Here is a 21004-nt window from a genome sequence, read left to right as displayed (position 1 = left end):
AGAAAGCTTTGAAAAATACAACATAGATTATAGGTGGAAGCCAAATTAAAGTTTTTAAAAGAAGAAAGACTTACCAAGTCATCTGTTCATTGCCCAGAGCAAATTAACCTATTTCCCAGGGTTTGAAAGCCTTATCAGATTTATTGTGTGGAGATATATATATATATATATATATATATATATATATATATATATATATATATATATATATATATATCTTCTTATTTTTACTTGGTTGTGTTTTTAAAAACATTTTGATTTATCACTGTTAAAATTATTACTTTGTACTTACTCAACCTTTCATAGAGTCAGTCTCTGCAATAAGAAAGTGCTGTTTTCACATGAAGAAAGTATTTTACCTTTAGAATGAATCTTTTTTTTTGCTTGAATTCCAAGTTTGACCTGTGAAGCATAAACTTTCTGCAGTTCCAACATTCACCGCCAGGTGCAGCAGACAGAACTCTTTCTTTGTCCCTTATTGTTCACAAAACAGAAATCCAGTACTAGGGCAGGTGGCAAGACCGATTTGAACTGGGTGATGTCTTAGTGATGTCCTCACCTGATGTCTTTCTGTTTTGCTGCATGCACCTTCATGCTAAGGTGGACTCTCCTTTTTGATGCAATATGGCTGCTAACAAGTCCTAGGGTTATAACTGAGAGAGAGAGGAAAAAAAAAACATTTTTTTCCCTGTCATTGAACAACTTTGGCCTTTTAACTCCTCCTCCCTATGTGCCCAATCATGGGACCACGAGGATGGGCTGCTGTTGATAGGCTTAGGACAGGCAGATCTCTCTGCGGGAGCCAGAGGTGAATTCACGCTCACCCACCATCAGACAGCGACACAAAGAAAATGGATGGATTCGGGGAGGGGCACTCCTGCTTCAGCCTCTCCTTCATTCAAGTTCTGATCCAAGATTGTGGCTTCCTGTGAGGTACTCTGCTGCTGCCATTCACACCTTCCCGGTTGCCCTGTGCTCAGAGATGCGCATGGGCGAGGATGGTTACCTCTACTCCTATGAAAGATTATACAATTGTAGCTTCCTACTGGGGTTCCAAGGGAACTTCCTGCCAACCCAAGGAAAGTGGAAGATGTCAGGAGAATCATGTTACTCTTAGGGAGCGCGGCAGGTAATAAAACTGAGTCTCTCATTTGGAGACTTAAAAGGTCACAGTGTCCAGGCAAGGTCAGATGTCACACACCCAAAGACAAGATACAGTAGTGAAATAATCCAGCTGTGATTTGGTGACATATGTGTGTGTGTGTGTGTGTGTGTGTGTGTGCATATTTATGCATATATATATATGTGTATGTATATATGTGTGTACAAGTTGTGACAATTAAGTTCACGAACCTGTAACGATGGTGCTAACCTTTTTTTATATTAGAGAGATTATTCATTATGAATTTGTACCAACTGGACAAATAGTTAACCAAGTTTACTATTTGGAAGTGCTGAAAAGACCGCGTGAAAAGGTTAGACGACCTGAACTTTTTGCCAACAATTCATGGCTCTTGCATCACGACAATGCACCAGCTCACATGGCACTGTCTGTGAGGGAGTTTTTAGCCAGTAAACAAATAACTGTATTGGAACACCCTCCCTACTCACCTGATCTGGCCCCAATGACTTCTTTCTTTACCCGAAGAGAAAGGAAGATATTTTGATGACATTCAGGACATCAAGAGTAATACGATGACAGCTCTGATGGCCATTCCAGAAAAAGAGTTCCAAAATTGCTTTGAAGGGTGGACTAGGTGCTGGGGTCAGTGCATAGCTTCCCAAGGGGAGTACTTCGAAGGCGACTGTAGTGATATTCAGCAATGAGGTAGGTAGCACTTTTCCTAGGATGAGTTCGTGAACTTGGTTGTCAGACCTCGTATATATACATTTTTTCTTAATTTCAGGAAATTGTATACACATGTGTAATTTCAGTTCAGTGGGGAAGAAGGAACTTGGTTAACAGCTCTTCCTCTGTCACTTGAACTTTGACTCTTAACCTTCTTCGGGTCTTGGTTTGTGGCTATAAAATGGTTTGTAGTTGTGCTGGAGGGTTGATAACTTTCTGAGTTGGGAGGAGTAAAGAATGTGGGATTAGAAAGGGATTTGGAAGGCGACCTCCCCCAGTCTCCCTCTCCCCCAGTCAGAGGCCCTGGGCGTGCTGCTGGGAAGTGTTGAGTAGCTTGCGCTGGGCCTTCCAGCCGGTCAGGGAGTAAGTGTGGATCTGAGCTACGAATTTCAGTGTCTCCTTGTAAGTGCCTTCTTAACAATATTTCGTGCCCTTTTCTTCTCTGTGGTAGGAAAACTTGTTTGTTATAATCATTTGTATCAAGTAGGGCTGTTCGGATCTTTTTTAGTTCCATTATACAGAATTTTGCCCATAACTCCTTAATAAATAGGCCATATGGGGTGGGGAACATGATAACATCCTAGGATTGTTATGTATTAAATAAGATTAAGATCTAAAATATATAGCCCTTTCACTTTTGGAAGGTTTACTGCTTGTGTGTGAAAGGAGGAAAATCAATACCTTTTAAAAATTTATTATTCAGAAGTTCCATTAATTTAGGTTGATCATACGTATAAATGTATAAACAAGCTTTGTATAAAAGCCCTGAAATCAGTGGGCTGTAGGTTACAAAGGTCTGTAACTTTAAGCCTTTAGACTGGGGTCGAGCCACATAAAGCAACAAAGACTCAAAGGATATCACTCCCTGTCTCTTCACTACACTCTGTTGGAAGGTCAAGTTGTTTTCTATACTCTTTCCCTGCCTCCAAGACCCTGCAGTAAAGTAACCTCTACCGTTAAGAGGGCTTCATCGAGGAACTGTGTCTATCCTGGTGTCTGGCATATGGGATGTTGAATGAATGAATGAATGAATGAATGAATGAATGAATGAATGAGGGAATCAGAAGAGACAGTTATGAGTTTATTGACACCAGAGGCTCTTGATGCCAGCAAATGAACACATGGCTTTGAAACTGCCCCAGATCATGCTGAAACAGCATTGAATTTCGAAAAGAACTCTTGTCTTTCCTTGTGCATCCAGACTAAGCAAGACATGACCTTTTCATGATCTTTGGGCCACAGCAGCCCCTCAGAACTTTGGGGAGAAATCACTGGTGCAGATTGTAGTGGTGTTGTTATACACATAAAACTGTCTTTTGAGTGACTCATAAAACAATGGGAATTCTTGTGCTGATGCATGTACCCTTTAGTGGTCCAATCCTCTCATTACTCTGCTCAGGAACCCAGCTGTGAGGCACCATCTGTCAGCTGCAGCAGCATCTGTCTTTATGTCACCTGACGTCTGTGTTAAGTCTTGTGGAACTGCCCGAGGCTCGTAGGTGGGTGTGTGGCTGGGGGAGCGGGCCCTGCCTTAGTACTTCCAGTGAAATACCACCCGGCCTTTCAACCATGAAACCACCCAAGACGGGGTGCCAAGTGCTTGCTTTTGCACAACTGGGGAGACCTTTCAGGACTTCTTGCTTTCCATGATGCATTAAATCTTACTTTTAATCTTTCTTTTCCACTCATAATAATACTGCCATGCAATGAGACTTGAGTAAATGCTGATATGATAGACTCAGGGTGGGATTTTCTGCTTTCTGTTTAATTTTGAGGAAAGTGGTGTTGAAGTATCTACTGGGTTAAACAGTGACTCCTATCCCCTTCAATTCCTGTCCTTCCTGGCTGGTAGAATGTGACCTGATTTGGAAATAGAATCATTGATATAGAGTCATTGCAGGTGTCATTATTAAGACGATAGCACACTGGAGGAGGGTGGTTCTTATTCCAATATGGCTGTGTCCTTATAAGAAGGGACACAGAGACATGCAGAGGAAAGATGGCCGTGTGATGACTGAGATTGGAATTATGCCGCCACAAATCAAGGAGTGCCAATGATTGCTGGCAAGCTCTAGAAGTTGGGAGAGGGGCATAGAACACCCTCATTTCAGATTTCTAGCTTCCAAGACAATGAGACATTAAGCTTCTGTTATTTTAAGCCATCCACTGAGTGGTTATTTGTTACAGTGGCCCTAGGAAACTAATACAGAGTACTAATATACTATGTCACCCCTGGGAATCTCTATGAATTTTGTCAGTTCTGCTTTGCATACACAACATATCGCCATTTTATTTGGAAATAGACTCCTTTTGGGGTAACATACCATATTTTGCCATGCATAATGCACTTCCACGTATAATGTCCACCCATGTTTTTGGCCCAAACTTTCAGGGGAAAAAAATCTTTTGTTTTAATTTTTAATTCAAAATTTTATTTGTTTACATTTAGGTACTTGTGTTTTTTGTATTATAAAGGAATTTTAGCACTTGTTTTATTATTATTATTTTTTAAATTAAAGTTTATTGGGGATGACAATTGTTAGAAAGTCACATAGATTTCAGGTGTACAATTCTGTATTACATCATCTATAAACTACATTGTGTGTTCACCACCCAGAGTCAGTTCTCCTTCCATCACCATATATTTGACCCCATTTACCCTCATCTACCACCCCCTCTCCCTTTACCCTCTGGTAACCACTAAACTATTATCTGTGTCTATGAGTTTTTATTTCTTCATTTGTTTGTTTTGTTCCTTTGTCGTTTTCAGTTTTATATACCACATATCAGTGAAGTCTTGACTTTTTCTGTCTGATTTATTTTGCTTAGCATAATAATTTCAAGATCCATCCATGTTGTCACAAATGGCACTATTTCATTTTTTTCTTACGGCAGAATAGTATTCCATTGTGTATATATACCACATCTTCTTTATCTAATCATCTATCGAAGGACACTTTGGTTGTTTCCATGTCTTGGTCACCGTAAATAAAACTGAGCATTTATTTTTTAACACATTAAGGTACAAGAAATTTTATATAACAAATAATTATAAAACACAAGAACAGATACCAATTACAAGAAATTTTATGTACCAATAACAAATTTCCAGTATTTGCACATCATAGAAGGCCAAGAACTCTTGTCGTTGCAAGTTCAACAAATTGTCATATTCCATAATTAGGTCAACTTTATTCCAGGTTTAATTTGCATACGGATATCATTATTGGTTTCTAGAGTTACACTTTTAACTCATAAGCATAAGTAAAAGCTTAGAAACATTTATGTAGATACGGAATTGGTATTACCCGTTTATAATCTGCATCCTTATTTCCTCCTCGCAAATTTGGGTAAAAAAGTGTGCATTATACATGGCAAAATATGGTAGATTTGAGTTGTGCTTGTAAGGAAAGGATAATGCTCATTAGGAAACATTATGGGAACAGGGCTGTTCCATTAGGAAGAAATTTCCAGTTTATTCTCTTAGTCCCTCTTACGTCAACTCACATAAGGACTCAGATAATTAAGTTCGCGAACTTATCTTTTCTAGTGCTAATCATAATCCTTTGCATGCAGTAGGTTTAGCATGTGGTTGTTGCATTAAAGGGAATTATTGGTTAAGCATATTCATAGAGAAGATGATTAATAATACCTCACATCTATTAAGTATCTATTGTGTGTGTAAGCCATTCTAAGCAATTGACTTATTAACCTCATTTTACTCCCATAGCTGTTCTATGAGTTAATATTTAACAACACCCTATTTTGCAGATGCACAAGCTGAGATACTCAGAAAGCAAGGAAACCCTCAATCTTGACCAGCTAGTTAGTGACAAAGCCAAGATGCAGGTCCAAGCAGTCTCATATAAGGCTCGGCACCCTCCAGGCAGCATGTCGTATTTCCCAGACTTGCAGCTATCCTGCTGCCTTCTATGGATTTATTGAAGAGAACTGTGTTGAAATCATGTTCTCTCTCTCTCTCTCTCTCTCTCTCTCTCTCTCTCTCTCTCTCTCATCATAGCCTCTAGGAGTAACACAGAAAAGATTACTTTCAATTGAGATTTTTGTCTAAGGATCACTTCTTTCTTCACCAAGAAAAAGAGAGTGACACTGGCTTGTGGAATGAGTGCTTATCAACTAAATTAGTTCTATTTAATTTTTTCTCTTTTCACCCTTGGGCTTCTAAGCTAACTGCTGAAATGATTAGATAGCCTTCAGGGTTGTGAACGGTTTAGCCAAGGACTTGCATTTCATATCACGGTTTTGCTTCACGCCATGGATACCCCTCCTATGCTGCCGGACTTGAGGCTAAAGCACTTGCTTTTCCTGGAGAGAACATGGGCGGTCCCCATACAAGGATGGAGGGGAAGCCCCAAGTCCCCTGGCTGTCCTGCTCCAGCCCAAGCCCTGCAGGCTTCTGAAGAGCAGAGCTTAGCAGCAGGTGTGTGTTCGGATCCCAGGACCCTGTGTCTGTGCCGTTAGCACGTGTGACATGGGTGCTGGTTTGCTCTTCCAGATTTATTGCTGCCCATGCACCAGCCACCCAGCCTGCCTGGAGGTAATACGATATCCCGAGGAATCATTTCTTGACACTCCAGTCCTTTAACCCCCGAGCACTCCGCCCCAGGGCAGCAGCAGTGTTGTAAATGGCTCTCAAGGACCTGTGAGTCCATACTAAGGTTGTCCCGTTTTCTGTCCTGGAAAAACTCTGTGTACTTTGTTCATCTGTCTGCTCCAGCCACAGCTCTCAGGATCCAATTTCTGCTGGAAATGACAAGCACTAGAAGTTTGAAAGTTAAGAACCATGAGCAGTCAAAGCCCGCAGTCACTGCAGTGTCATTCGCTGTAGCAAAAAGGTGGAAACACCCCAGGTGCCCATCACTACATTAATGGATAAACAGAATGTGGTCTATACACACCAGGGAATATGCTTCAGCCGCACAAAGGTGTGAAGCACTGATACGTGATCACACCGGAACGAACCCTACCAACATTATACTATGTGAAAAAAGCCAGACACAAAAGGACAACTATTGTACGATTCTACTTAATATGAAATGTCTAGAATAAGACAGAAAGCAGATTAGAAGTTACCAGGGGCGGGGGGAGGGAGGAGTGAGGCGTCATTGCTTAGTTAAGGGTACAGAATTTCTGTGTCAAGTTTTGGAAATAATCGTGATGGTTGCACAACATTGTGAATGTAATTAGTGCCACTAAATTAAATACTTAAAAACAGTTAAAATGGCAAATTTTATATTATGTGTATTTCTAAAATAATGAAAGAAATGCCAGCACCCTGCGTCCACTACGTCTTGTGTTTAAGTAGTGAGTGCATCTCTCAGCAATGAGGCGCATAAACACCCTGAACATAAACCCCCTGAACAGCAACCTCTTAGGGGAAGGGGTACCTTAGGCCCTAGCTCTGCTCCGACTGCCCCCCAATGACAGACGTGTATCCTGCTTAGTGACTCTGAGCTCACTTGTTAGGTGCTTTGGGAAACTGGAGTAAAGAAATTTCCGGTTAGAAGAACATTAAATGGCTTGAAAGAAAACAACAACAACAACAAAATACTTGGACAGTTTTTCTGTTTCATTTCCTTTCTTCCTCTCGTCCTCCGGAGCTCCCCATTGTCGCCAAGAGAGAACAGAGAACAGGAGAAGCAAACATAAAGGACACCGTCTCCTATGCTTTCTCGCGATGAAGTAATGCACAGCACGCAGGGTCCCAGGCGTCATCATTTCACTCTGCTGCAAGGTCTCCACTCTGGGGACTCATCTGCTCAATGTCTCCCTATTGGCCTGAAAGAGCTAATGCACTTTTACAATATGTGGTCAGTCTTTTTTCCCCCAAACTAATGTGCACCCAGGCCAGGGATTAAGCCAGATCATTCTTTGCGATAACTAATATTATTATTCTGTACGTATAGATATAGATATTTGAACTCTGGATCAGAGAAGATAAACTATCTTATAACAATCAGGAAAAGAAAAGTGGATTCAACACACAAATATGACCTACCATTTCCTTGATCTAATTCTGAGATATTGAAAAAAATTCTCTTTCCATCGATATGGACATTTAATATTAAATCAAGTTCTAATGGTGTGCCAACAGCAGCTTGAAAACAAGGTAACGGAGAGAAACAGGAAATAAGGGGCTAAGCCCCCCACATGGGTCCACGTGCTTGTTTGTGGGTTTCATATCAGAAGTCTGTGGTTGACATCCATAGGAATGGATTCAATGCACATAATCTGGAATTAATATAGGGACTCAATTTTGCAAGTGGTTTCTTGGACTCTTAAGAATGTTAGAAATCATAGGACCCATTGATTCATTTCTTTGTCATGTATTGATTGATCTTTTTTGTTCCACTCTTTGCATTCTCATGTTATTAATCAATCACAATGGAATGTCTGTCTTTTTTCTAAATATCTGCATTTGCAGAATCAGCCTGGGCACTGGGAATGAGAGGAGAGACGAAACTTAGTTTTGCTATTTTACGTATGGGAATTTTTTTCATTAAAGGAGACTTTAAATCCCTCTGTAGTAGGATCCCCATTTAATGAACCTCTCTTTCTCTTCAAACATTCGGGAAATGTGGTACACTCTAACAGAAAGCCCGAAGGATGTGTCCCGAGTGACATAAATGATCGATCCACCTTTAATTTCTCGACTATGATTCAGAATTACCATGTTTCCCCGAAAATAAGACCTAGCCGACAATCTGCTCTAATGCATCTTTTGGAGCAAAAATTAATATAAGACCCAGTCCTATATTATATTACATTACATTATATTATATGAGACTCGGTATTATATTATATTATTTATATTATATTATATTATTATTATTATAGCTGGTCTTATATTAATTTTGGCTCCAAAAGACACATTAGAGCTGACTGTTCAGCTAGGTCTTATTTTCGGAGAAATACGGTATATGTTAACTTGTTACAGGTAATGTTTACCAATCTCAGTGTGTTAGTTAGTCTTCACTTGCTTTGACATTTTGTGTTTGATACCTAATGTTTGTTCAATTGCCTTCATGTGGGCCTCTAACCCACTTGGGAGGAAATGAATGAAGTGCAAAATTTTACTTTCCCAAATCCAACAGGCACAATTCTGAGATGCTAATAACCCCTAATGGCTAATAAACAAACTTCCATATAGGTAAATCAGAGAGCAGAATTGTCAACCTTGGTTATACCTGACGGATTTCTGCTGCATATATAACGTATGTGTAATTTAATTTATATATGCATATATAATATGTATTTACTATTATATGTGCATATGATAGTAAAGCAACAATTAATTTTCATTTCTTGTCTCCTGATGCAAATTGAACTTTGATAAATGGGTCAACATTGAACAATTGCAGGGTGGCTGTTGCTGGCACTGCACATGATTGACTATGCTTTATAAGTCATAGACTTACTTGTATTACTCACAGCAACCCCTACCAGACCCTGAAAGAGGGGTACAATACCCCCATTTTTGGTAGAGGAAATAGATAGTTGTTTGTTGTTTCTTTTTATCCCTATTTTATGGGTCAAGACAGTGAAGCTTAGAAAGTTGGAAAGTTTTCTCCTGAGCACATTGATTAGAGGTGGTAGGTGTGGAATTGAAACTTCTGTGGGTCTAACACTGTGATGGACAGTTTTATGTGTCAACTCGGCCAGGGTGTAGTACCCAGTTATTTAATCAAACACTGTTCAAAGGTGAGAAAGGTAGGCAGTGCCTTCCTCATACAATAGCTTGTCTTGCAAGAATGTTGTCATGCTGCAGATTTCTGTTTTTTATAGTTGGAAGCCGAAGGAGGGTCATGAAATGTGACCAGAGGGTCACAGAATCCTCATTGTGTTTCCACTCAGAGCAGCGATTCAGTGTTTGCATGTTTTTAGAGGATGTACCTATCGTGAGTAACAAGAATGGACTGGATTTAGCTCTCTGTTATCTCACTTTCCGTAATTACTTAAATCGTTAAGCACCCAGGCATTTAAATTTGATGTTCTCATCAAAGTGCGTTTGTTCTCTATGAGGATAGTGGTGTCTTCCAAGGGACAAATATTGGAGGGTGAAAACTTTTGCTTTTTACAAGCGCATAACAGATATACAGTATATCTGTGGTATTACAACTTCATTTGGGGGGTGATTACAGAAAAAAGTCCAAAAAGTTTCTTTGGGGAGAGGGCAATAATAAAAAATGATTGAAAAACACAGCCGTAGGACTTAGTGAAAATATGATGAAGCATCTAAGTACACAGCACAACATATATACTCTGTGTTAGCTATTTTTATAAATATCATTGATAATATTTGTTTTCCCATTCTTCTTCCCTTTCCTCATGGACGAGCATTTCTCATGTTCTCAGACCTGTCAGAATTTCCTCTGAAATTTGTTGTTTTATTTTTTGCCTTCCATTTGATGATAATCTTAAAATTATAAATAATTGTATAGTGGTTCCTCTTTGGAACAGTCCTGCAAGAAGGTTTTGTTGCCCAAGTTGGCACCTGTCTTTTAAGGAAAGTGCTCTGCTGTGGGTCAATAAGGAATAAAAGAAGAGTGGAGAAAAAATGTGAATGACACAGTCAGACCAAGGGAAGGTCAACTGGTGTGGCATCGTGTTGTAACAGGAAGGGCTCCCCGAGTTCCAACAGATGAATGTATTGGGCAGGCCGCATCCTCACACAGCCTGAGGTGGGGGGTGGCTGTACCAGAACCCAAAGAACACTGGCTTTAGCAGCCATTACTACCGTATTTATGTTTTGACAGGCAGTTTAATGTTGACAACATAATGTCATCTGCCATGTTTCGTTAATGCTGTTAATTTGAATTTTATGCGTTGTATTGTTTTTGTGTCTAATTGGTTATTTTGTTTTGGGCTAATTGTTGAATCTGAGCTAAAGCACATGGAGTTTGTTTCCAGGTTTCCATTCGTGCATCACTAAGTAACAATACACTAAAAATAATTTAAGTCCGTGTATTCGTGGTACACGATAATGCTGTTTTCTGTAAGTAAAGGAATGTTTGCAGGTTTGAAGAGTACTGTAATGGACTCCTAGAACCATAAACTATTTGAGCTGCTAGAAATCACGTAGTCTACCCATCTCCCCTACCAGATGTGGACACTGAGCCTCCTAGAAGAGACGTGACTGTTCACGGTCAAAAAGTAGGGGAGATTCAGATAGAGGTCAGAGATCAGTGTGGCATACTTCTAACTAGGTGCTCAGTACCATGTGTCAAGCTCCCTCCAAAGGCAGACCAATGGTGACTGCGGCCAGGCCGCCAGGGCAGGCCAGACACAGACTAATGGGGAGTTACTGCTGTGTCTTGGCTACCTGTGAGGGAGGAGGACGGGAAATGGGCAGGGATGGCGGGAATGACAGGCTCGTTTCAGAGTCATAAATGACAGTGGACTTCCCTGTCCAGGTGGTGTCACTCATGAGCTTGGATTGTTGCATTACTCTCGACATTAGCCAACAAATCCCTGAAACTCTTTAAATCGAAGCCCGTTCGTGCTTTTGTCTTCTGTTTTTGGGCTGTAAGCTCAGGCCACCTAACTGGGCTATGTACCACTGCGTAGGCAGGACTGTGGGAAAAGTGCTTCTCAGCTGCATGTGAGAGTTTTGATCATAACTTGTGGAGCACAAGGAGTTCAGTCGTTATATACTTGGTTGCTCATTATATTCGTTTTCTTTTGCCGCATAACAAATGACCACAAACTTAGCAGCAGCTTAACACAGGGTACATTGATTATCTCATTTTCCTTGGGTCAGAATTCTGAGCTGGTCTTTTGTTCAGGGTCTCACAAAGCTGCAGTCAAGGTGTGGCCGGCACTGGCCTCTCATCCGGGGTTTGGGCCCTCTTTAATGCTCACTGGGTCTTGGCAGAATCCATGGCTTTGCAGCTATAGAACTCACGGTGGCTTCTTCGAGACCAGCAGGAAGTCTCTCCTGAAGACTCTTGTAAAGGACTTACCTGTTTAGGTCAGGCTCACCCAGGATCAGGTCCCTGTTGATTAAATGCAACTCATGAGGGAATTTACTTACATCTGCAAAATCCTCTCACCATCGCCATTTTCTGTGGCTTCGCGGCAAGTTGCTACTTCTGCCTACACTCAATGGGGCAGATTACCAAGGGCGCCGGTGCTGGCACAGCTTGTTTGGGCTGCTATGATAAAATACAATACACTGTGTGGTTTATAACAACAGAAATGTTTAATTCTCACATTTCTAGAGGCTGAAAAGTTTGAGATCCAGGTGTCCAGTGAGAGCCCACTTCCTTGTTCATCAATGGCCATCATTTCCCTGTGTCCTCACCTGGTGGGAGAGGCAGGGAGCGTCTCTTCTGTGAGGACACTGGTCCCATTCCTGAGGCCTCCGTGCTCCTGATCTAATCACTTCCCAAAGACAAATCACCTCCTGACTCTGTCACATTGGTGATTGGATTTTCAGATACGAATTTGGGGGACACACACTTTTAGTCTATAGCGGGTGCCATGGGGGGTTATCTTAGAATCCTGCCCACCACAGTCACGGGCCTTCCCTCTCTAGGCAGTGAGTGTGGTTCGTATTTATAGACTTTCATGTGATGTTTAAAGAATGTTTAGCAATATTATTGTATATGTTCATATTAAAAGTTAGAAGAGTAGAAACAGCGGTCCGCCGAGGTAAGATTATTTATTTTAGGCTAGGAATTCTCAAGCTCGGCACTATTGAACTTTTGGGTTGGGTAATTCTTTTTTGTGGGGGGTCTGTCCTGTGCGTTGTGTGATGGTTAGCAGCATCCATTGCCTAGATGCTGGTAGCATCCCTTCCTCAGTTGTGACAACTACACATGATACCAGACATCGCCAGATGTCCCCTTGGGTGGAGAAGCACCCTCAGTTGAGAACTGCTGCTTTATAAAAATGAAGTAGGCTTTTTGTTTTGTTTTGTTTTATTATTTTTTTTACAGGAAGAACCTATTAGAACAGGGAACTTTTTAACTGTTTTTTAAGGTAACATAGCTCTTTGGAACCAGCAGGCTCTTTTTTTTCTGATAATGCCTCGTTCTTAGATTTGCATTTGTCTGTTAGTGGAAAATGTGTAGGTTATAGTTGCAAATAGAAAAAAATAATAAAGTAGATATGTTTCACAGATGTACTTTCTTAGTCATATGTATGCCAAAATTAGATTACGTTATCATGTTTGACTATGTTTTATAATCTCATCTGAGTTCGTAATCAAGTGATATGATAATAAGGCTTTAGTTCTACTGTGACATGGGCCAAGTGTTTCCCAAAAGATATTTAATGCATAAGACAAGAAACCTAATCAACTCCACTCTTGGTATGGTGGCTCCTTTCTTGGACACGAGTGATGTGGCTTGGGACAGAGTGAAAGGTACGGTCTAGTTCTGAAATGACAAACTCAAAAGCTGTCCATTCCTGTTTGCTCTAGGCAAAGGCAGCTCAAGCATCTCATCCGACGTGAGTTCAAGTACAGATCACACACCGACCCAAGCCCAGAAGAATGTGGCTACCAGTGAAGGTAGGCATCTGGGGTTTGTTACCTCTTTCTTGCCCTTTCTTCACAGTGCTGGCTGTTTTGGGGAGACAAATAAAATGCGTGAGTCTGAGTTGGGTTCTACTGAGTGGGAGCATATGAGATGCTTAAACATGAGAAGGCAGAGGTTTTCCCAGGTTCCTTGTTTGTTGTGCTGCTGTCACTGTCCACTAACGTTGCTACAATGGGATTTAGGTGTCTCGATTTCTAAGGCAAATGCTGATATTTTGTGAAAATATAATAAGCTGACTTTGGGGGAGCCTTTATGATATTATAGATCTTGTTTTTCAGTGTGGAAAATGTTATGATTGTAAAATGCTGACATTGGAAGTTGTGCAAGAACATTCAAAATAGGCACACTGGAATCCCAGCCTGTGACAATGGGAAGTTCATAATCATGTGATTTGTAGATCTTGAGCTAATTAATCACTGATAGTTCGGGGTGGGAAAAGAGGTTTGTTTGACAATTTAAAGAGCAATGAAAAAGCCTGCCTATCAGGACAGAGATTGGTTGCACTGATATTCTTGATGAAGAATCTGAGTATATGTAGTGGTACATGTTGAAATTCAACTTCTTCCCAATAGCTGAGAAGCTTTTGAGTTATTGATTACTTGTTCGAGTGTGGAAATGATTGTCTCTGTGGTAGTTATTTAGTGGAAAGTTGACCTAATTATGGAATCAGCTCCTTTATTTTAATGTTAAATACAATTAAATGGCTTCCTTTCTGAAGAAGAGTTCTTTCCAAACTAATTGTCAAATGAGGTCCAGTGTAAGGCAGCAATCAATGCCATTTATCATGAAAGACTCTTGGGGAAGTGTCAGCTGATTTCCATGACGTTGTACAGAATGTGCTTTCCAAAAGTGTATAGGGTGCTGTGGAAGCGCATTTCCAGTCTTTGTTTCAGAAGCTGAATTTCTGCTGCTTATAAAATTGGGAAGTATGCCCACGGCCCGATGCCAGTCGTCTCCACTATGTGATTGCTCTTGATCTGCATCACGGTTTATGCATTAATGGTGATGGTTTCCCTCTCCTGTGTATGTCTTCTCTTTGGGTGTTCTTGGGCTTGGCTTGTTTCAAGTAGCACAAAATTACCTTCTCTGGGTTAATTATCCCCAGATTGGTATACAAATAGCTTTTGTAACTGGATTATAGTCCCATGTGTTGAGTGCCTTAGCGTTGTTTTACTAATATCGTGAGGCTAACAGATTGGGGTTCTCAGTGAAGTGAAGTATACCAGGTAGCAACCCAGTTTTAATTTTCTGCGGGTTAATTCCAGTATGTGCATTAGATCATTCTTGAAATTCAGCTAAGGTAATGTGCAAATCAGGTAAATTGATTCTAGACATTTGCTTTTGAGGCTTTCATTCTTAGAAGCCAGAATAGAAATCAATTGAATTTATTTACGATCCTCTCTACTCAGAAATCTATGTTTTATAAGATTATCACTTCTTTTCATCATTATTTTCAAGTCACTCTTGTCACAGTCATTTGTATAATTTGAGTGCTTGTGAAAATAGAAAGTTAAAAATATGTTAAATAATCCCTCTGTGTTTCCCTCTCTGGATTTAAGTTCTCTTAACATTTTGTCTACTTTTTAAAAATAGAATATACAAAAATATATGCGCTCTGTTGCAAGGGTTTGGAGAAGAGACTGTGGGATGTCATGCATTTAAAAATATCTGCTTTTTATGCTTCAAAAAAATTCTAGAGGGATTAAAATTTATTAATTTATTTTGCCTTTTCCTTAGCAAAATTATTTTGGTGCAGGCCCACCCAATGTTTTGTATATTTTTGTCACAGTGTATTTTCTATCATTCTGGGGGTAAAATCAGGAGAGAGAAATGGGAAAATGTGATGTTCATATGAAACAGAACCTTTAGCAACTGGGCTAACTTAGTATGAAGTTTGTTTCAACTTTTAAGTAGAAGAACCCCATCCCTATGAAAGGTGCTCTTCATATTTTTTGTGTATCTGAAAAATTATCAAAGAAAGTGTTTTTTTGCTATTTGTATGGATCATTTTTTTCTGTTTTTTTTCATCAGTGAAAATTAAAAATATTGCAATGTAAATTAGGTGTGGGTGTTCATTACATTAAAAATGTGTTTTAGGGGTGTTTGCTGCGTATATGGTCTCATATTATCAGCCTGGTTTTTCAAGATGGAAGAACAATAGCCAATACTAACTTTCTCAATACATAGATAACAGAGTCTACCTGTCAGGATGAGCAATTAGGGTGTCACATCCTCTGATCTCCACAGGGTGAATTTAACTGATAACAGTGTGCATTTCTTCCTACCAGAAAATACCTGTATTCAACACGCTATCAAAGAAACAGAAGGTGTACTTTGATTTCTTATCCGTGCTACAGAGGAACCAACTTAAGAATGCTTGTCTGATTCTCTTCCCACTGTTTTCTAGAACTGTGTTTAACCTTTGATGTTAAGAAAGTATTGGGTGAGTGGTGTACTTCCGGAAGCTGTTTGATTATGGTTATTTTCTTCAGTTCCTGGATCCTCTTACGATTTTTCACTTCTGAATGCATCGGTATTGTCTTTAGGAAGCACAAGCAGGATCCTCAGTTTTAAGGTCTGAGTGATATTGATTTCTAAAAATGATATCTATTGTGAAGAATAATATTTGATTTTCCTGCTACCTTTGAAAACTGTGGCCAGACATGTAATAGCTGAATTGGAAGCATTGTGCCACAGGGGTGGACTTCCCCCTGATGGGATGGATGGGGAAGGTAGGTGGTGGTGGTGGTGGTGGTGGTGATGGTGGTGTGTGTGTGCACGCACGTGTGCACAGGTGCATTTGTGTCCACCCTGCACAAAATAGTTAATGGCACAGGCATTATCTCTTACCAGGAAGCATGTAGGTAACCACTCTATGCAAGGTATGCTGGCAGAGAAACTGAGGATGTGGGAGGTGAGGGAAGGGAAGGGCACTCAGCTGACATGCGCTTCATCTGGGCTGCTGGTGGGAATGGAGAGTAACTGTAAAGAGACATGAGGGATCTTATTGGGGGGATGACAGTCTCCTAACATTGGGTTGTAGTAGTGGTTTCTCAACTCAGTAACTTGACTGAAAAAAATCATTGAATTGTGTATATGAAAAAGGGTGTTGGGGGAGCTGCTGCTTCTGCAGGACCTTCAGACTTGTATGTACATCATCAGAAACTGTCCCCTGCGAATGCAGCCTCCCACCTCTGGGACCAGGTCGTGAACTGTGGTCTGAAGAGACGAGTGTTGGCCAATGCAAAGTGCAGGGCTGCTGGCTGAAATCTTCTCTGAGATGCTCTGACTTTGGGGCCAGAACTGGCCTGAGAGCCATCATCGCGAGTCTCTAGAGTGGTTTTCGTAGCCCTGAGTATGGTACCTGGTCAGAGTGGATGCATCATAGCACACTTTGTCCCCTGAAACTCTGAAGCCATGAGAGATTATGGTTTTCCGAACTTTTTCTTTTTTTCTTTTTTTGGTAGCTTTTCCTGGATAGCCTCTAACCACAGCTCGAGTATTCTAGCACCCAACCACAATGGTTGAGGTGTTGCATTTATTCACTCTAGCAAGTCTGTTTCTTTGCTAAGGACTTGTGCCCCTGCCCTCTAATGTTCCAACTAATCCACTTGGGGTCATAAGGCTGTTCCCTAGGCATGATGGGTACAGATGGTGATACAATGTGGTTTTAATCCAAAAGAGAATGTCATTTTAACCTGTTAGTAGGATTCTGGTCCCAAGTCTCAGGCAAACTTCCATGCATCTTTATTTTGTGACTCTAAAGGCACACCCCCTTTTAAGGAATTGGCAGCTCACAGTGCTTTTTCCTTGATAAGTGGTATAGGTCTTTCTTTAAAGCCCATTCTATTTCTTGTGACAGTTTAAGTTTCTGATTTCCTGACACTGTAGGGGGTTTGGGTTCAAGTGTAGAAAGTTGGAAACTTTCCATTTTTCTAAACAAAATCTGCATTCCAGCATCGTAAGCCACAGCATAATTCTTTCCAGTTGTGTTACTATTCTTTCTCTTCCACTTTTTTTCCCAGTCTTTTCCATCCACACGGTGTTCTCTCTTGTACTGGAAAGAATGGGCTTTGACCTTCACCTATGAAAGTCACGTCCAGCCCATGGTTGGCATAGAGTGCACAGCAGTCAGCCTTGAGTAGGAGCAGTTGGGTTGGATTAGATCATGAAGATACTTCCTAGAAATAGTAAGCTGTGCTTGGGCTTCTTTCACAGAGCTGGGGGAGGAGGGTATGTGGATGTCGCTTTAAGGGTGGCATCTCACAGACTCCGTCTCCCCTCCAGCTGGGAGAAGGTGAAGCAGTTAGTTCCAAAGCCAGATGTAATTTGCTGACGAAGAATCAGCTTCATCTAGCTGCTCTTTAGCCATATTCAAGTTCAGATATTGAATTCACTGACCAGACAGTTTATAAGTGTGATAACTCTTTATAAGCTTTGGTTATCAAGTCAGACAACCATAAAATCATAGGGGTTTTAGAGCTACAAAAGGTTTTGGCAATTTTCCGATCTAATGCACTCATTTTACAAAGAAATTCCTGTGATGCAGAGAAACGAAGAGACTGGCTCAAGATTATACATCTAAAAAAATTATCAAGCAGGAGTTTGACGCATTATTGTTTTGGTGAGAGATGGTCAAATTAGGAAAAGCATAGCCTTTTTAAATAGCTGTTCCTTTCTGAGCATGAAACTGTTTCATTCACTGTCACCCACCTGATTTCTAGCTGCCTATTTTGAGCTGGTTGCTGAGCTGGGACAGGCTGTTTAGAAGAGTTTGAGGAAGGTTGTGGAGCCCAAATAGGTCTGTAGTTCTAATGGGAGGAGAGGATCTGCTTCAGATGGTAAAAGGATCATAACCTACTTGAGTAGATAAGCATTTTACCTGGAGGTGGAAACGCTACTTTTAAGTTAGCTCTTGATTTTAAAATAGGCTTTCAATAGATTTGCTTAATATTGCTTGGTGAAATTGCCCATTAAATTAGCTCCCTGAAAGAAGTTCATTTTAAAATGTTGCATTTCAGCCATGTGAAATGAGTTGATTTATGAAAAACAAAAGCAAACAAACAACAAGCTGTGGTAATAATCTTTCCATGGAACCTAAAATCACCAGTTTATTTATAGTCATGGGTTCTCATATTTTCAGTGCCCAAATTAGACCAATGCTAAATAGAGTTATTTTGAAAATGCTCAAGCATCTGGCTTTGTGTGTATTCTCTTTGTCTTCCTTATATTATCTTCTTTCTACTTCTTGAGTGTACACCTCAAACAAAATTCATGTGAATCACTCAGAAAGGAAAAGATGATGCTTTTAACCCTAGGTGGATTCTGTTTTCTAAAAACCTGTTTGACTATCCAACAAATTCAACAACCATTTTTTGGGAACACTTATTATTTCAGGCTCTTATTAGTGCTTTCACAAGCATTAGTGCATTCAACTTTGTTTCATAATCACACATCTCTTCAGGAATAGATATTAAAGTTTCCATTTGGAAGATGAAAACAGCGAGTCAAAGATAGGCTATTAGCCCTGATTTCTGACTAAGATGAATTCTTAATGCTTGCCTTGTAACTGTCATGCAAATCTACTAAGAATTTCTTCCTAATCATTTTTATAATTTTATATCAAAGTATATTTGGAAAGTATTTATGATAAATACCTTTTCAAAAGCCAACTCCTAATTTTGTCTAGTCCACCGATATTATACAAGGAAACATTTCTGTCGTCCATGTATATAGCTTAGAAATTGACTTTAACTCCTTAGTTATAGAAAGCAAAAGTCAGTATTTCAAGCTGCTTTTATACCAAACTGTTAAAGTGCTAGTTTTCAGGTTACCATAACTGTGCTCTTAACATACTGCACCAGAGAGACTTAGGGTCTGAAATGGACATTTAAGTTAATCATGATGTAGGGTCTAGTATATAAGGTCGGACAATTAAGTTCGCGAACTCATCCTAGAAAAAGTGCTACATACCTCATTACTAAATATCACTATGGTCACCTTCGAAGTACTCCCCATGGGAAGCTATGCACTGATGCCAGTGCCTAGTCCACCCTTCAAAGCAATTTTGGAACTCTTTTTCTGGAATGGCCATCAGAGCTGTTGTTGTATTACCCTTGATGTCCTGAATGTCATCAAAATGTCTTCCTTTCAATATTTCCTTTATATTTGGGTAAATAAAGAAGTCATTGGGGGCCAGATCAGGTGAGTAGGGAGGGTGTTCTAATACAGTTGTTTGTTTACTGGCTAAAAACTCCCTCAGAGACAGTGCCATGTGAGCTGGTGCATTGTCGTGATGTAAGAGCCAGGAATTGTTGGCAAAAAGTCCAGGTCGTCTAAGTTTTTCACGCAGACTTTTCAGCACTTCCAAATAGTAAACACGGTTAACTGTTTGTCCAGTTGGTACAAATTCACAATGAATAATCCCTCTGATATCAAACAAGGTTAGCAACATTGTTGCAACAAGTTCGCAAACTTAATTGTCACACCTTGTATGTAATATAAGACTGCTTGTTTTATATTACATGTTGCTTATTTTCCCTTTAAAATAGTTAAAACTATTTTAAACTATTAAAAACAGTTTAAATATTTTACTATTTAAAATATTTAAATAGTATTTAATGGTCTTTGATTTGAAATATCCACAAGTGGAAGGTATCCATCTCAGAGCATGTGCCTGGGAAGACTAGAAACATACCTTGAGTCATGCAGTCTATTACAAGTGAATGAAACTCTATGACACAAGAGAAAATAGAGTGTAAACGTAGCATAGGAGGAAAAATTAAAAGTAAAGAACTGGGAAAAGAAAATGACATCAAAGAAATCTCTTCTAAAATAGTTATAAAACAGCATCTATTCCAATTGGAAAGTTGGGTGGGCGCCTTACTGGGAGGGAGAGATTCTGAGACCAGGAATGTGGTGTGAGGAGGTTTTACTCTGAGGGGGGTGGTGACTGATTATTATTAAGATTTGTTTGCCTTTGAAAATTAAATTTTAAACTTATCTCTGAACATTTCAGGATCCTTTAGGAAAGCTTCGCAAAGCTTTCACTGTTGAAGCTTAATGTGTTTTAGTAATTAAATGAACAACTGGCTGCTTTGTGACCAAGTTTCTTTTATTGTTTAAGCTACAGCCTAATTGTAAGTTAGGTCACTTTTGAAAAACTGTACCAATTACATCTAGCGATTTGAGCATGTTATAGATTCAGTGTGACCAGCTTAATAAAGAAGTCAAATTTGCATTTGATTGGCTGAAACAGTGGAAAGCTCATCAGCTGGATATCCACAAAATTGTTAAGTATGCCTAGAAATGGACAATGAAATCCTAAATGCCATCTCAGACTCAAGAACTAAATTTAATTTCTTGAGGGAAATATCTTCCAAAATAGATCATCCAGAATGGCTAAAATGTCATTTACTAGTCTCAGAAGGAAATTAGGTGTGTGTGTGTGTGTGTGTGTGTGTGCGCGTGTGTGTGCGCGTGTGTGCCTGTGTGTGTGCGTGTGTGTGTCTGTGTGTGTCTCTGTGTGTGTGCGCGCATGCGTGTGTGTCTGTGTGTGTGTGTCTGTGTGTGTGTGCGCGCGCATGTGTGT

The 21004-nt window shown here is 40.0% G+C and overlaps 1 protein-coding gene across 3 annotated transcripts in view; it reads left to right on the top strand.

The window, feature by feature from the left end:
* FBXL7 (F-box and leucine rich repeat protein 7) overlaps positions 1-21004 on the top strand; it is a 343790-nt gene that overhangs the window by 82221 nt on the left and 240565 nt on the right. For all 3 annotated transcript variants that reach the window (XM_019753542.2, XM_074329059.1, XM_074329060.1), the window contains exon 2: positions 13296-13385. In XM_019753542.2, the coding sequence (XP_019609101.1) occupies positions 13296-13385 (90 nt within the window). The remainder of the gene's footprint in view (positions 1-13295; positions 13386-21004) is intronic.

Source organism: Rhinolophus sinicus, linkage group LG03 (genome assembly GCF_036562045.2).
Source record: "Rhinolophus sinicus isolate RSC01 linkage group LG03, ASM3656204v1, whole genome shotgun sequence".
NCBI classification, from domain to species: Eukaryota; Metazoa; Chordata; class Mammalia; order Chiroptera; family Rhinolophidae; genus Rhinolophus; species Rhinolophus sinicus.
The sequence above is the reverse complement of the archived record's forward strand: the minus strand, read 5'-3'. Positions and strand labels throughout refer to the sequence as shown.